Genomic DNA, 15,578 nt, shown 5'->3' with positions numbered 1-15,578 from the left:
AGACACTGTTTTTTGTTGTTGTTTTTGCTGGTTTTTTTTTGTTTGTTTGTTGGATTGTTCTATGGTCTGGATTGTTCAGCTTATAGGATCTCAACTCCCCAGGAATCGAACTTGAGCCCACCATAGTGAAAGCACTGGGTCTTAGTCACTGGACTGCCAGGGAATTCCCCCCACGCCCTGCTTTAAGCACTGTTAGCTGTTTAATTTAAACCTCAGGATGATAGGAGGAGATAGTATAATCCCAGTTTTACTGAGGGTTGGGAAGGCTGAGACCCAGAGACATTGAATGACTTGCTCAAGGTCACACAGCTAGCAAGGCCTTGAAGCCAGACTTCGCTGTCTGCGCCTGTGGCCACTAAGGCACACAAGGGCAAGCATCTTTCTGAGGTGACCGGGGTCTCCATTTCTAGACACACAGCCAGCTGGCGTCTCAGCAGACACCCTGTTGCATTGACTGAGGAGGTGAGGGGCAGGTGGGCAGGGCCATCAGTGAAGGGCCTCTCTTGGCTGTCCCTGCTGGGTTTCCCCCTTTGGGGCCAGGGCAGAAGTTGGTCCCAGCAGCCTTGGCTCCTGGGTCCTCTCCCAGGACCAAGCCTTCTGGCCACTGTGACTTGTCTTCCAGATGTTCAGTGGTGAGGACGTGCTCTGTGAGGGGGAGCCCACTGCATACCCCATTTCATCAACACGGTGCCAACCGTGAGAGGGGCATTGTCTTCATCCAAACTGAGAAGCTCACGTTCTCCAGGCCTGCCCTGCCCACACTGGCCCCCCGCCCCAGCCTGGGTCCCCAACCCAGGCCAGGCCTGTCCGGCCTCAGACCTCCCTTCTGAACAGTGGGTCTTGAGACACAGTCTGCAGCCCAGGGCCCCCCTTTGCCCCCCACTGTGTGCCACATTTCTTGCCAAACCCGCACCTCCATGCCTCAGTTTCCCATTCTATAAAATGGAAGGTGTCCAGGGGTCCACGGCTCCCCTCTCTCTTGTGTGGGAGAGGACCCCTCTCTGTGACCTTGGGATCCGGGGCAGGTCTGCCTCAGGGTGGTCTTAGACCTGCTGTGCGTTCTGGGGCCAGGGCTGACTGTCTCTGTCCCCACACTATTTTATCACAGCCCAGAGGGAAGATCCCATAGTGCGTGTGTGTGTGTGGAGGGGGACTTGGAGAAAGATTGCCCTGGGGCCAGCAGAGGGGCTTTCAGAGGAGGCCATGGTCCAGAGGAGGGCTTCAAGCCCTCTCTGTTCACAGGGCCACAGAGTCGATCTGGGAGGCAGAAGTGTGTGGCTGTGTATGTGCCCACGTGTGCAGGTGTCCAGGCGTGTGTCTGCCCAGGCACTGTGTGTGTGAGCACACATGTTTCTGAGAGCCTCAGCACATTGGCCCCTCTTCCAGAAGGATACGTATGTGGTGGGTGGCACAGCCCAGATGTGCGTTTCCAAGTGTGTAATGAGTCCAGTGCTCATGGGACTCAGGGGGCATCAAGGCTGGGGAAGAGGTGCAGCTTGACAAGGCTCTCCCCACCTGGGACCACCTGTCCAGGTGCAGGGGTGCAGGGAGGAGGTACAGGAAGGGCAGGTAGGGTGGTGGAAGTCCCACCAGGGAGGCAGAGATGGTCAGCGTCCAGGAGGGAGCGGGCCCAGTCCTGCCCCTCAGGTCCCCTCCATCCTAACCAGGCACTCTCTGCAGTGTCCACCGCAGGGCCACACTGGCTGGGGAGGGACGAACCTTGAGCACAGCCTCACACCGTCCAGGCCTCCCCCGCCCCCTGTGCCTGAGAGCTTTGCTCCTGCCTGACAGAGGGGCTGGAGGAGCCCAGAGCTCCGTCCTCCCCAGCTCTCCCTCCCTGGGCCCTCTACACCCGCACCCAGCCCATCCATCTCCCCGCGGCCATGGCTGCCACGCTGCCTCCTGCTATTGAGCAGCGAGATGAGAAGGTGTGAAGGATATGGGGGCACCCAGGACAGGCTGGCAAGCAAGATGGATGAGGGGGCAGGGGGCCAGGAGGTGCCTCGGGCAGGAAGAGCAGACCGGCTGGGGAAGAGGCTGTTGAAGAAGGGAGGTGTGCCTGTGTGTGTGTGCGTGGCGCGCATGTGAGAGACAGCATGTGTTTCTGTGCACACGGGCGGTGGCAGGTCATTGAGTCTTGAGTCTGTGTGTGCCCATGGGTTGGCATACCAGTGAGCTCACATGCATGTGGCAGGCTTCCCATCTCACAGACCAAAGGCAAGTGCAAGCGCATACACACACATACAAACACACACCAGAAGCCAGTAGACCCCTAGGTCCCTGGGAGTCCAGGCTGAGGGGGCGCCAACCTCATCTCCTCTCCTATCTCCCCCTAGCCCCACCGTGGCTCCTGGGACAGGGTGGCATGGCTTCGCCTCACTAGGCGGCCCCTCATCCCTGGGAGACTCTGGGGCACTCCTCAAAAAGGCAGAGGACTCGCCCCATCCTGCCCAGCAGCAGACCCCAGGGCTGGGTCTGTGCCAGGGTCGGCCCTCACTCTCCTGACGGGATTTCTCCCAGCCTGGCCCCAGGGACCTGGGGCGTGTGGTGGGGGGTGAGGCAGCAGTCCCCCTGAGCTGAGGGAGGAGAGTTTGCCCTCATTGAGTGGGTCCGAGAGGGGCCGGGGTGTCACGCTGTATCCCCAGAGCTAGACTGTGGAGGAGCTGTGGGGTCCAGTCGACTTTGGGAACCCCGATCAGGCACGCCAAGCCCAGCCCAGTGCGCTCTTGCCTGGTGCCCCGGCCCATGGCCCTAGAGTGGGCCAACCCAGGGTTAGTCCGATGACCTGTGCTGAGCCACATGGCAGCAAGCAGCGTGGGGAGACCCGCCCTTCCCTTTCTGACTGGCCACCTGTGTGTTCCCTGAATGCCCTATTCCAAATAGGCAGGGGCTGCTGGGGAAGGTGCCCGGTCAGGACTTGCCCCTGTGGCCTCTGACCTGGGCCAGCCTCCCCTGACCCTGTGGGGCCTGTGTAGGCACCATCAGCCAAGATGGGGACAGCTTACTGCACCCCCCAGGCGGGGCCAGCCCATCCCAGGCAGAAGCGATTACGCACTTAGTTCAGTTGGGGAAACCGAGGCACAGGGCCGTCAGGTCCTGCCAGTGTCACAGCTCATGGGCTGAGCGGTCAGGAGTACCTGGCCTCCCACCTCCCAGTCCAAGGGCTCTGCTTCTGCTCATACACGTGGCTGCTGCCCCCTTGCCTTTCCGGCCCGAGGTCCCTGGTGATTCCACGACAGCAGCCCCGGTCAGGGGTCTGGGTCCTGGGAAGAGGCAGCGCCTCTGCCATTCAGCCTTCCATGCTTCTACTGCAGCCCCTCGACCTCCCCGAGGCCCTGTCAGCCCTGGACCCTCCATTCAGCCAGGCCCAAACCCCTGCGGATCTCCCAGCCTGTCCTGGAGGTGGGCCCCCGCCCTGCGTGCATCTGGGCCCATTGATCAGGAATGGCTGGGGGGCGCCTAGCTAGGGAAGGGAGGAAGCCAGGAGCAGAGACCGGGAGGGGGAGAGGCGGCCTCACCACGTCAGAGCTTCCCCACCTGCCCTCCTCCCGCACAGCATCGCTCCTGGAACTGGACAAGCCCAGCCCAGGGCCTCGCACAGTCCAGTCTGAGGGTGGCTTGCAGAAGGGGCTCTGCACACCCCAGCGCCGAGGTCCCACCTGCAGAGACCAGTTGCCTGGCTTGGGGACAGAACCAAGACGTAGACGATCCAGGAGGGAAGGACAGTCCTGCCAGGAGGCTGGGGACCGAGGGAGGGCCTGAGCACTGAGCCGTGCTGCCGATGGACTGGGAGACTGGGAGAGGCTGACCACTGGGGCAGCAGGCAGGGACCCCAGCTGAACCACTGTCTCCAGGAATCGGAAGTCCAGGCTGTTCCATGGCAGGTAAGGAGCAGGCGGCCAAGGCAGTCCCACAAGTGAGTTCAAGCTCCGGGGTGGGTCAGGTGGGGCAGGATCTAGGCTTAGGGACCAGGGAAACACGACTGTACCCAGGGCCTGGGCAAGAGGATGGGGCAGGGGCACCCCAGGCTGAGGCCTCAGGCTCCACCAGGGCGGGGCCCACGCAGCCATTCAAGTGCAAATGTGGGGGTGCTGATAGGCAGCAGGATAGAGCCATTTATGGGGGTGAAAGCCTTATCAGGCCTGGGGGACCTTGGGCCTGGCCCCTCCTTTCTCTGGGCCTCACCCCTTGCATATCAAGGTGGACAAGGAGCTGCAACTTCCCCTCCAAATCCGACTCCATGTCAGTGGAAATTGGCAATCAAGAGGTGTTGGATTTCAGAGAAAGTGGGCAGAGGACAGGCCCCTCCCCAGGGTTACTGAGGGCGGCACACGGCAGCATGTGAACCAGGAGGGGCAGGGTCTAGGCTCAGAAAAGACTGGGGAGCCAGTAACCAGCCTGTGAAGCCCCCAGGCCCAGCAAAACCACGAGCCTCTCTCCCTTGGGACACATCACCAAAGACTCTGGGGCTGGCGTCGGTTATCTGGATGATATTCCTGCCCCAGCAGGACAGCTAAGTGACGGGCAACTGCCCAGCTGACGGCCTGGTCCAGGTGATGGGGGACATCGGCTCATGCACCCTTCATCTCTGGGGGATTTAGACCTGATATGTCCCGTCCCCTTTCTGTAAGACCCACCCATCCCCAGACTGCAGAGCTTCCAGGGACTTTAGTGAGGTGCCACTTCAGGGCTGCTGAGGATGGGACCACGGACCCTGGACCCCACACTCTCACCTGGTACCTACTCTGCACTGGCTCTGGCCAGGTGCTGCCTGCCTGTCAACTCATCACATGCTGTATCCTCCCAGGAAACTCCCTCCACCCATGCACCTGTCCATCCATCCATCCAGCACCATAATTCTACCTCTACCTCGGGGATCACAGTTTTACCAGGATCTTAACCCATGTGGGGCTGCTAGAAATGAACAGTCTGCTTTTCAGGATGCCTTTTCTAGTTTTAAAATGTTGTGTTAAAATATACACAACATGGGTCTTCCCTGATGGCTCAGACAGTAAAGAATCCGCCTGTAATGCAGGACACCCGGGTTTGATCCTAGAGTCGGGAAGATCCCCTATAGAAGGGCATGGCAACCCAATCCAGTATTCTTGCCTGGAGAATTTCATGGACAGAGGAACCTGGCAGACAACAGTCCATGGAGTCTCAAAGAGTCAGACATGACTAGCGACTAACAGTTTCTTTTTCACTTTTTCATATATAATATAAAAACTATCATTTTAAGTATTTTAAAGTGTTCAGTGGCCTTAAGCACATTCAGATTGGTGTGCAACCATCACTACCATCCATCTCCAGAACTTTCTGCATCTTGCAAAGCTGAAACACTGTCCCCATTGAACATTAATTCATTCCCTCTCCCTGCCCCTGGCAACCGTCATCCACTTTCCATTTATGAATTTCACTACTAGGCACCTCTTATGAGTGGAATCATATAGTCTTTGTCCTTTTGTGACTGGCTTGTTTTACTTAGCGTAACATCCTCAAGGTTCATCCATGCCATGGTCTGCCTCATAACACCCTTCCTTTTAAAGACTGAATAATATCTCATCGTCTGGATACACACGTTCTTCTTATCCATTCATCCAGCAGTGGACAGACACTAGGGTCGCATCCACATTTTAGCTGTTGTGAACAATGCTGCTCTGAATACCAGTGAACCCGTATCTGTTCAGGTGCTTGCTCTTGGTTCTTATGGGCATTCCAGTATTCTTGCCTGGAGAATTCCATGGATAGAGGAAGCTGACAGGCTGTAGTCCACAGGGTCACAGAGAGTCGGACATGGGCTTCCCAAGTGGCACAGTGGTGAAAAATCCGCCTGCCAATGCAGGAGACCCAAAGAGTCAGACATAACTGACTAACAATTCCACTTTTCATAGTAATTCTATCTTTCATATTTTGAGGAACCATCAGTGGTTTTCCACAGGGGCTGCACTGTCTAACATTCCACCAGCAATGCACAAAGGTCCCAATTTCTCTACATCTTCACCAACACGTGTAACACTTTTTTGGTTATTGGTTTTGTTACTTGCTTTGGTTTTTGGTAATAGCCATCCTCGTAGGTAAAAAGTATCTCATTGTAGTTAAAATAATTTTTTTTAAATAAGAAGGATGGAGCCGAGGCAAACTTTTGCCCAAGCCGTGTGCCAGGATTGCAGACCAAAAATGGGCTCTTTTATCTTTTTAAGATTTAGTTTTGGCTGCTCTGGGTCTCCATGGCTGCATGCAGGGGTCATCCTTTGTGGCGGTGCTCGGGCTTCTCATCGTGGTGGCTTCTCTTGAGGCAGAACACGGCCTCTAGGGTCCGTGGGCTTCAGGGATCAAACCCGTATCCCCTGCATTGGCGGTTAGATTCTAAACTACTAGGCCACCAGGGAAGCCCCAAAGAGGGGCTCTTTAAAAAAAAGTGAGGAGGCCAGAGAGGAAAGATGTTAGAACTGGCTTGGAGAATCCCATGGACAGAAGAGCCTGGTGGGCAACAGTCCACGGGGTCACAAAGAGTCGGACACGACTGAGTGATTAACACAACTTCAGGGTCAGAGATGAGTAAGAGTCATTCACAATAATTTGGGGATCTCCTTCAGCTCAGTATTCCTTAAGCAGCACGAGGAAGCCAGGTCTGCACAGAACTGAGAAAGACTCCCCCCACCCCCACCCCTCACAACCCCACCTGTACCATCATCCATAACAAGGTCCTTTCTGAAGGGCCTACTGTGTGTCAGGGCCTGTGTGTGTCTTCACAAATCCTCATGTCAGCCCAATAAGACAGATTTAAGAATTCCTTGGGACAGATGTGGAAACTGAGGTTCCAGGAGGTGAAATAATTTGCTCAAGGTCACACAGCCTCCTGATGGCTCAAAGATTCCCTGGGAAGCCAGACAGGTCCTGTCTCTGGCCTCCAGGAGCTTTAAGTGAACATTTACCTCATGAAGTGATGCTGAGTTAGGGATCCTATGGGAACACAGGCCTGGCAATCAGGGAGGGCTTCCTGGAAGAAGAGGCATCAAGCCCTGGAAGAAGAAGGGCTTCCTGAAAGATGAAGGCTGGCTGGGTGGAGTGGGGGTGGGTGAGAACAGAGGCCAAAGCCCCACATCGTGTCCTCTCTCCCCAGCCTTCCTCTCTGCTAGCCTTGGGGTATTTGCCCCCTCAGAGACCTACACACTGCCCATGACCAGCTCCAGCTGGGAGCCCCAGCCAGACTCCATGTTACCATCAGGCCCTTCCACTGGTTCCACAGGGGCCCCAGCGGTGGCTGAGCCCACGGTGCAGGGCCCCAAGAACCCACATGTGTCCAGTGTGACGGTTCAGCTGGAGATGAAGGCTCTGTGGGAAGAGTTCAACCAGCTGGGCACAGAGATGATCGTCACCAAGGCGGGCAGGTATGAGCACAGGGGGTGAGGGGGTGGCAGGAGGGGTGGGGAGGCTGGAACCATGCCGGGGCCGCTGAGCACCCCCTCTCGCAGGAGGATGTTCCCCACCTTCCAGGTGAAGATACTGGGCATGGACTCGCTGGCTGACTACGCCCTGCTCATGGATTTCGTGCCTTTGGACGACAAGAGATACAGGTCCGGGGCTGGCTGGGGCTCGCAGCTCAGACCTCAGGCACTGAGACGGGGAAGCAGAAGCCCACCCGCTCCCTGGGTGAATAGGGGCCAGTCGGAGCAGTGTCAGGGGGTCTATCCCTGCCAGGCGGGGACGGACGGGGCTAGCCCAGGGCGGCCGGTGCGACCGCAGGGACCCCAGGCCGGACAGCCTTCTGGAGCCTCTGGTTCCTCGTGTGCAGATGGGCCAGCACGTGGGCAGTAGGGGAGATGGTGACCCCTGTCAGTCTCGGCTCCAGGTGGGGGCAGCAGATGAGGTAGGAGCCCTGGGGTGCAGTCAGGGCACCCTCGCCACCTCGCTCCGTCCCCAGGTACGCCTTCCACAGCTCTGCCTGGCTGGTGGCAGGCAAGGCGGACCCGGCCACGCCTGGCCGTGTGCACTTCCACCCCGACTCGCCAGCCAAGGGCGCGCAGTGGATGCGTCAGATCGTGTCCTTCGACAAGCTCAAGCTGACCAACAACCTGCTGGATGAAAACGGCCACGTGAGGCCCGGGCCACCGTGGGGAGGGGCTGGGCCAGGACAGGGGACACTGGGGCCTGGGTGTGATGAAGCCTGGGGCCAGAACCGGCTGCGGCTTTGATGCCCAATTCCACCTGGCCAGGGGGCCAGATGGCAGAGGGAACTGCCCAGACCCACCACAGATGCAAGAACATAGTATCGTTGACACTTTGTCCAAGGCAAAGATCAGGCTGACATCAGGAGAAAAAGGAGACAGGGAAGGGGTCTGAGACAGAGGCAGCAACTGAGGCTATTAGAAGAGAAGTCTGATGGAGTGGAGGAGGGAGCCTGTGTATATAGAAGAGGGAGCTGTGGCAGGCAGAGGGCCCAGCGAGTGCACAGGCCCTGAGGCAGGAGGATACTGGGGGGCCGAGGGGACCTGTGAGGAGGCTCCCGTGTGGCTGGAGTGGAGCTGGAGTGGAGCGAGGAGGGGCAGCGGGAGGGAAAGAGATACTAGAGATACTAGGGGCGGCCTGCGCTGATCTGCAGGACCAGTTGGCTGCGGAGAGGATTCGGATCTTTACTCTGTGTGGGGTGGGAGCCACGGATGCGGGCGGGGGGTGGGTGGGGGTGGTTCTGAGCTGCAGCTCATTAGGGCGGCTGTGTGGAAAACGGGCAGAGGCACCAAGTGGAGGCAGGGAGCGCAGCTGGGAGGCGGCTGCAGAAATCCAGGAGAAAGATGGTCGTGGCTGGGCTGCTTGGAGGCCACGGGGTAGGAGAGGTGGTCAGATCCCAGACCGTCCTGTGATGGCTGGGACGTGGGAGTGAAAGAGGCCAAGCCACCCAGACGCTCAGACGCAAAGGGGCCTTTGACTCAGAACCGCGGACTCGCAACCTCACATCGGGCACCAGCAGTTATGAGACAGGGGCAGGGGTGGGGGGCCCTGGAGGAAGGACGTCAGCCTCAACGAGGGCTGGCTGCCACCCTCCCCACCCGCCCCACAGATCATCCTCAACTCCATGCACCGCTACCAGCCGCGCTTCCACGTGGTCTTCGTGGATCCGCGCAAAGACAGCGAGCGCTACGCCCAGGAGAACTTCAAGTCCTTCATCTTCGCGGAGACCCAGTTCACGGCTGTGACAGCATATCAGAACCACCGGGTGCGTCAGGCCACCGTTCCTGACCTGACTCCCCTAGCCCATCACGTGGGAGAAACTGAAGTACCAGGTTCTTAGGCCCGACAGGCACACAGAGCCCTGCTCGTCTGTCCTTCCGGGACTCCATGGGCATCAGCCCACAGTCATTCCTCTGCCTTCACACCCACTGGCTCTGTGGTTCCTGGACTGAGAGGCCCAGGGCCTCCAGATTGCGGGGATCCAGGGAGGAGAGGGTGACTAGCCCGGGGCCCCACAGCCTCTCCCCAGCTCAAGGCTGACCTCTTACTACACTCTCTCCTCTGCAGATCACCCAGCTGAAAATTGCCAGCAACCCTTTTGCCAAGGGCTTTCGGGAAAGTGACCCAGACTCCTGGTACCTTCTGGCCCCATCCCCTCACCCCATTTCTATCCCTAGGCATCTCTTAAGGTCTCAGCTCCTGACCCTTCTTTCAGGGTCACAGCCACTGACTTGTCTTGGGGTCCCACTGCCTGACTCAGACCATGACCCTTGGCCTGGGCTCCCCACCATGACCCCTGCCCCCATTCCTGCTTGCCCCACCTCCAGGCCTATATCTCCACGGCCCCTGCTCAGCGTCCCGACCCGGAATCGCAGCAGCCTCGGCCCCCACCTGCTGAAAGGCTCTACTGAGCGGGAGAAAGGTCAGTCCCCAGGCCCACAGACACCGTGGGACTGGAGCCCGCTGAGCAGGCAGGAGGGGAGGGGACAAGGCTACGGGCCCCCCAGGAAGGAGCTGTAGACTGCTCAGCAAGCTCACCAGGCATCTGTGGGGACAGAGAGGGGGAGCAGAAATGTCTAAGACAATTTTGGACCCAGGGCAGGGAGAACGGTTGGGCAGGGACAAAGTGCGGAGAGCAGGTGTGGTGGGGGGTGAGGGTGGAGGTCAGGTAGACTTCCTGGAGGAGGCGGTTACTGGGCTGGGCCTTGGAGGACTGAGGAGGAGGGAGGAGGAGGGGAAGAAATTGAGGCAGAGGCAAGAGCAAGCACAAAAGCTAAGTGCTGGGCAACTTGAGAAAGGAGAGTGGCCGGGTCTCAGAGCAGCAGGCTAAAGGCCTGAGGGAAGGCCTGGGGTCCACTGAGACCACGCCCTCCCCCCTCAGACCCCAACAAAGCCTTCACCTCCAGGATCCCTGCCAGGCTCCACCATCAGCTGCTGGCGCCTCCTGAGGCACTGCTGGCCCCAGCCACCTACCCGCCTCTCGCCTATCAGGGCCTGTACATTGGAGCCTCAAGCCCCGTCCGACCAAGGGCCCGACCAACACCATACCCCCTGCCCAATATCCAGGCTGACAGGGACCAGGGGGGCCTGCCCCTCCCAGCGGGGCTGGGGCTCCTCTCCCCCACTGCAATGTGCCTGGGGCCTGGCCAGGACCCACAGTGACGGTGGGGGCCCTGTGGACAGAGTCCTCTTACCCTGGAGCCCACTCTCTTTGGCCTTACCTCTGCAGAGAGACCCCCCACCCACCCACTTGACCAGGAGAGCAGGGCAGGTGGAGGCCCAGAGAAGAAAGCGACCTGCCCAGAGTTACCAGGCTGCGGTGGTGCCAGGCTTGGAACTGGACCCCCTGTCTCCAAGCTGCCCCCTCTGCCTTGGGGGTGACTCCCCCAAACCCTGCTTTACCTCTCTCTTCCCTCCAACATTAAACCATTTGGAACGGGTGGTCAGAGCACTTCTGTCCTCGGAGTTCAGGGTGGAGGGCCTCAGGAAAGCCCACACCCCAGAGTCTGGGCTGCAAACATCACAAAGCTCTGCTCCGTGCTGCTGGCGTCCCAGGGAGCAGAGTCATGGTAAAGCTGGCAACACAAGCTGAGTGGCAGGGCTGTGAGGGAGGTTGTATTCCTGCCCTCTGCCTCGCCCACCCAGATGAGCACCAAAACTGCAGCTGAGGGAGGCACTGCTCAAAGTCGAAGCAAAGCATGGGACACCTGCCATTCATTTCACGTTTAGGTGCTGTGTGCAAAACCAGGGTGTCTGGTCCTTGGCGGGGGGGACACAGTCTGGCAGAGGGTGCAGCACGCCACAGGCAGTGACCACAGGGGTCAAGGTGGGGGTGACGCTAGGAGTTTGAGAATTCAATCAAAATTCCAGGCAGGAGAGCTTCTAGAGAAAGTGACCAGCACCTGTAAGAGCAGAAGTTCCAGAGGAGATGGGAGAGGAGGAGGCCAGCTCCTGGAGGTGGGAAAAGCAGGGGAAAGGTCTGGGGCTGGAGTGGGTTCCCTGGAGCGAGAGGGCGCAGCTCCTGCCACCCAGCGGAGCCAGGAGATAGGGCCCGGACGGTGGGCAGGGCTGGGCACTCCTTCCCGCGGCCCCAGGCATCTCTACTCGTTAAACGCCGACTCCAAACATCCTGCAGCACTTGCGGGCGCAGAGAAATGCGGGGCCTCAACAATCAGACACCCCGACTTCCAAACCCCGCGGTCAGTACGGTCGACCCCGGTCGCCGGCCAGACACGAGTCCAGTTGCACTAGGCAGGAGACACTCTTCAGACCCGTCGGGCCAGACCCGCCCCTTCCCGCCCCGCCCCTTCCCGCCCCGCCCCAGGCCCTCCCCTACCGCAAGCCCAGGCCTGCCCCTGCCGGAAGCCCAGGCTATCGAGCCCCGCCCCTTCCCGCCCCGCCCCACAATTCTCAGAGCGCCCCCTCCCCTGCCTGGGTCCGCCCCTTGGTCGGGCCCCGCCCTCGTAGGCGTGGCCTGTGCCGCTACCGCGCCCCACCAAGGCGGTCAAACTCCTCCCACGGCCCGCCCCACCAAGTTCCCGAGAGACCTCCCCGAGTGTGCTCGCCCGAGCTTCTTCCCTCTCGGCGCCCGGTGCCCTTGGTGTCCCCGCCGCGCTGGACCGGACATGCTGCCCGACTGCCTGTCGGCGGAGGGCGAACAGCGCTGCCGGCGGTTGCTGGCGGGAGCCACGGCCCGGCTGCGCGCGCGGCCTGCGGCAGCCGCGGTCCTCGTGCCGCTGTGCTCGGTGCACGGGGTCCCGGCGCTACTCTACACGCTGCGGTCCAGCCGCCTGGCCGGGAGGCACAAGGGTGACGTCAGGTACACCTGCCGGGACCTCCTCTCCCTTCTAGGAGGGCGCTGCTAAACTCCGGAGACCGCCGGGTCGTGGGCAAAGCACTTAGCCTCCCCGAGCCTTGGTTTCCGCCTCTGCAGAATGGGTCTAAGCAGAGCCCTTGGGCCAGCCGGCTGCGGAGGGAGGAGCCTGGCGCCGCTGGTACTCCTGCCCTGGCGCCGCCGCGCGGACGCTCGAAGCGCGGGCGCGGGACATAAGGTAGCTCAGCTGATAAAGACTCCGCCTGCAATGCAGGAGACTTCGGTTCGATTCCTGGGTCAGGAAGATCCCCTGGAGAAGGGATAGGCTACCCACTCCAGTGTTCATGGGCTTCTTTGTGGCTCAGACGCTGAAGACTCCGCCTGCAATGTAGGAGACCCCAGTTCCATTCCTGGGTTGGGAAGATCCCCTGGAGAAGGGAAAGGCTACCCACTCCAGTATTCTTGGGCTACCCTGGTGGCCCAGACAGTAAAGAATCCGCCTGCAATGCAGGAGACCTGAGCTTCGATTCCAGGGTGGGGAAGATTCCCCTGGAGGAGGGCATGGCAACCCACTCGTCTTCTTGCCTGGAGAATCCCCATGCACAGAGGAGCCTGACGGGCTACAGTCCACGGGGTCACAAAGAGCTGGACATGACTGAGCGACCAAGCACACGCACTAAAAAGGCAGAACTTTGCCCTTTCCCTGCGACTGCAGGAGGATTCCCCTCCGGGAGCCAAGGGGGAGCGCGGGGCGGGGCTATTTGGCTTCCTGCCCAGGCTGCGACCCCCCTCCCCCGGGGGGAAACTGGGGACACCCTAGGGTCGCTGTCAGCACCTCTGGGGTGACCCACGATAAGCCCAGTTAGCGTGTCTGAGCCCCGGAGCTTCTCCCCCTACTCCTGTTGTTCAGGGAGGTAAACTGAACCTGCAGAGGCCATGGGGCTTACCCAGCCCTCTCTGCAAACTAGGGGCAGAGACTTTGTTTTAGGCGAGCCCCTGCCGCAGCGGCCACCCCCAGCCCTTCGTGGCCCCAGTGGCCCAAGAAGCAGGCTCCCTCTGCCTGTTCAGTTTCCCAGGTGGCAAGTGTGACCCCGCTGATCGGGACGTGGTGCACACGGCCCTGAGGGAGACGCAGGAGGAGCTGGGCCTGGCTGTGCCCGAGGAGAAGGTTTGGGGAGTTCTGCGGCCCGTGCACGACCGGGTAAGCCCTTCAGGCCCTCACCCTGCTTGGCCTCTCTGCTCACCCTGGGCTAGGAGCAGGGCGCTCAGGGATCAGGAGGGTGGCCATGGGGACTGTGGCAGTCATCGAGGGCGGTGGGGTCCCAGACAACCTGCCCAGCCATTGTGTTCCAACCTCCCACACCCGTCGGGAAGGGGCCAGGGGTATTTGATTCCCCTTTCACAGGGGATCCTGAGGCTCAGTCCTGGGATGGAGGTGGCTCCAGGTGAACCAGCTCCACTCAGCTTGGTGGACAGAGGTTGTTGAGGGCGTTGCAGGCTAGGCAGGGGTGATTTGAGGGTGGTAAAAGTAAGGGAGAGCAACGGCGCAGAGGCCCGAGTAGGTCTAGTGTGTTGAGGGGGCCTGAGCCAGTCAGCATAGCTGGAGCAAGTCCACGAGCAGAGGCCTCCCCTCAGGCTCCCCTGGCCCAAAGCTCCGCCAAGCCCAGCCCAGCCCTGCCCTGACGGCCTGCTCCCCTCCCGCCGCAGGAAAAGGCCACAGTGGTGCCGGTGCTGGCTGGAGTGGGCCCGCTGGATCCCCAGAGCCTCAGGCCCAACCCCGAGGAGGTGAGTGGGGGCATCTGGGGAGGGGGAGGGCGGGTTGTCCCGATAGGGGAGGCTGCAGTGGCCAGCGCTCCATCTGCCCTCTCGCTGCCCCCTGCCCACAGGTGGATGAAGTGTTCGCCCTGCCCCTGGCCCATCTGCTGCAGGAGCAGAACCAGGGTTACACCCACTTCTGCCACGGTGGCCACTTCCAATACACACTGCCCGTATTCCTGCATGGGCCGCACCGAGTCTGGGGCCTCACAGCCGTCATCACTGAGTTCACCCTGAAGCTGCTGGCCCCTGGCGTCTACCAGCCCCGCCTGGCTGGCCCAGAGCTGCCCCGGGGCTGAAGGCCTGGCCCCGAGCGGGCCCTGCCTTGGCCCGGCCAGGCCGGCTCCTCTCCAGGACTGAATAAAGAGCGTTTCCAAACACCGTGGCAAGTGCATCTTCTGCACTGGAGCCCTGACATTGGGGCAGAGTCCATGGGACAGCTGGCCTGCTGGCTGGGGCACCTTGGGATAATCACGCTGTCACTTGCTATGCGCGCATACTGTGTCTGGCGTCTTTTCTCTCATTTCACATTTTACATTCACCATGGCCCTGGGAGGTGAGACCACTGCTGTCCCTGGGTAGTGAGACGGGATCAGGGAGGGCAGACACCTTGCCCAAGGTCACCCCAGTTTGGGATTTGAACCAGACCCTGTCTGACACCAGAGCCCAAACTCCCAGCCACCACAGCCACTGCAGAACTGTCCTCCGAGCCTGGCTGACGCTGTGCCGGGCAGCAGGCATCCAGAGAGGAGCCCTGCATGTTACTGCAAACTTGTGACGTGCCAGGCTCTCCCCGTGCCAGGTGCTGTGCTGGGGCCACATCTGTGCACCAGCCAGATGCTACCCTGCCCTCTAAAGGTGCTCAGTCTTGGGGCAACCTTAGACCAGGTCACATAGATAATCGTGTGATTACACATTAATTACTCACAGATGTGTAATGGAATTACATATCCATCTTGTAAATCTCTGTGAGTTGAAGAGGTGGGGAGTCTGACCTGGACATGGTGGACTGGGCAGTATTAGGTAGGACAAGGGATAGAAAACGCCACCCAGTGGCTGACTTTGCCAAAGGAGGAATGAAGTTCAGTTCAGTCACTCGGTCATGTTTGACTCTTTGCGACCCCATGGACTGCAGCATGCCAGACCTCCCTGTCCATCACCAACTCCCGGAGTTCACTCAAACTCACGTCCTTTGAATCAGTGATGTCATCCAACCATCTCATCCTCTGTTGTTCCCTTCCCCTCCCGCCTTCAGTCTCTCCCACATCAGGGTCTTTTCCAATGAGTTGGCCGTTCCCATCAGGTGGCCAAAGTATTGGAGTTTCAGCTTCAACATCAGTCCTTACAACGAATATTCAGGACTGATTTCCTTTAGGATGGACTGGTTGGATCTCCTTGCTGTCCAAGGGACTCTCAAGAGTCTTCTCTAATACCACAGTTCAAAAGCATCAATTCTTTGGCGCTCAGCTTTCTTTATGGTTCAACTCTCACATCCATACAT

General features: G+C 59.7%; 2 protein-coding genes across 2 annotated transcripts; both read left to right on the top strand.

The window, feature by feature from the left end:
• The first annotated feature begins 1,883 nt into the window (after positions 1-1,883).
• TBX10 (T-box transcription factor 10) lies at positions 1,884-10,611 on the top strand. The gene is made up of 9 exons (XM_052661700.1): positions 1,884-1,928; positions 3,315-3,402; positions 7,124-7,391; positions 7,476-7,577; positions 7,925-8,096; positions 9,059-9,214; positions 9,517-9,584; positions 9,777-9,871; positions 10,331-10,611. The coding sequence occupies exons 1-9, from the start codon at positions 1,884-1,886 to the stop codon at positions 10,609-10,611; spliced, it is 1,275 nt and encodes a 424-aa protein (XP_052517660.1).
• A 1,373-nt stretch (positions 10,612-11,984) lies between these two features.
• Positions 11,985-14,567, top strand: NUDT8 (nudix hydrolase 8). The gene is made up of 4 exons (XM_052662037.1): positions 11,985-12,268; positions 13,331-13,463; positions 13,970-14,047; positions 14,149-14,567. Exons 1-4 carry the CDS (start codon positions 12,075-12,077, stop codon positions 14,374-14,376), a joined length of 633 nt encoding a protein of 210 aa, XP_052517997.1. The 5' UTR covers positions 11,985-12,074; the 3' UTR covers positions 14,377-14,567.
• The last annotated feature ends 1,011 nt before the right edge of the window (positions 14,568-15,578 follow it).

The sequence above is a fragment of the Budorcas taxicolor genome, chromosome 25, assembly GCF_023091745.1.
Source record: "Budorcas taxicolor isolate Tak-1 chromosome 25, Takin1.1, whole genome shotgun sequence".
In the NCBI taxonomy this organism is placed as follows: domain Eukaryota; kingdom Metazoa; phylum Chordata; class Mammalia; order Artiodactyla; family Bovidae; genus Budorcas; species Budorcas taxicolor.
The sequence above is the reverse complement of the archived record's forward strand: the minus strand, read 5'-3'. Positions and strand labels throughout refer to the sequence as shown.

Bases quoted from the DNA above. Each gene is read 5' to 3' on its own strand.
- NUDT8 (XM_052662037.1), top strand. From the start codon at position 12,075: ATGCTGCCCGACTGCCTGTCGGCGGAGGGCGAACAGCGCTGCCGGCGG. The intron at 12,269-13,330 runs GTACACCTGCCG...CTGCCTGTTCAG, and splicing joins AGGCACAAGGGTGACGTCAG to TTTCCCAGGTGGCAAGTGTG. The intron at 14,048-14,148 runs GTGAGTGGGGGC...CCCTGCCCACAG, and splicing joins TCAGGCCCAACCCCGAGGAG to GTGGATGAAGTGTTCGCCCT.
- TBX10 (XM_052661700.1), top strand. From the start codon at position 1,884: ATGGCTGCCACGCTGCCTCCTGCTATTGAGCAGCGAGATGAGAAG. The intron at 7,578-7,924 runs GTCCGGGGCTGG...CTCCGTCCCCAG, and splicing joins TTGGACGACAAGAGATACAG to GTACGCCTTCCACAGCTCTG. The intron at 9,872-10,330 runs GTCAGTCCCCAG...CTCCCCCCTCAG, and splicing joins CTCTACTGAGCGGGAGAAAG to ACCCCAACAAAGCCTTCACC.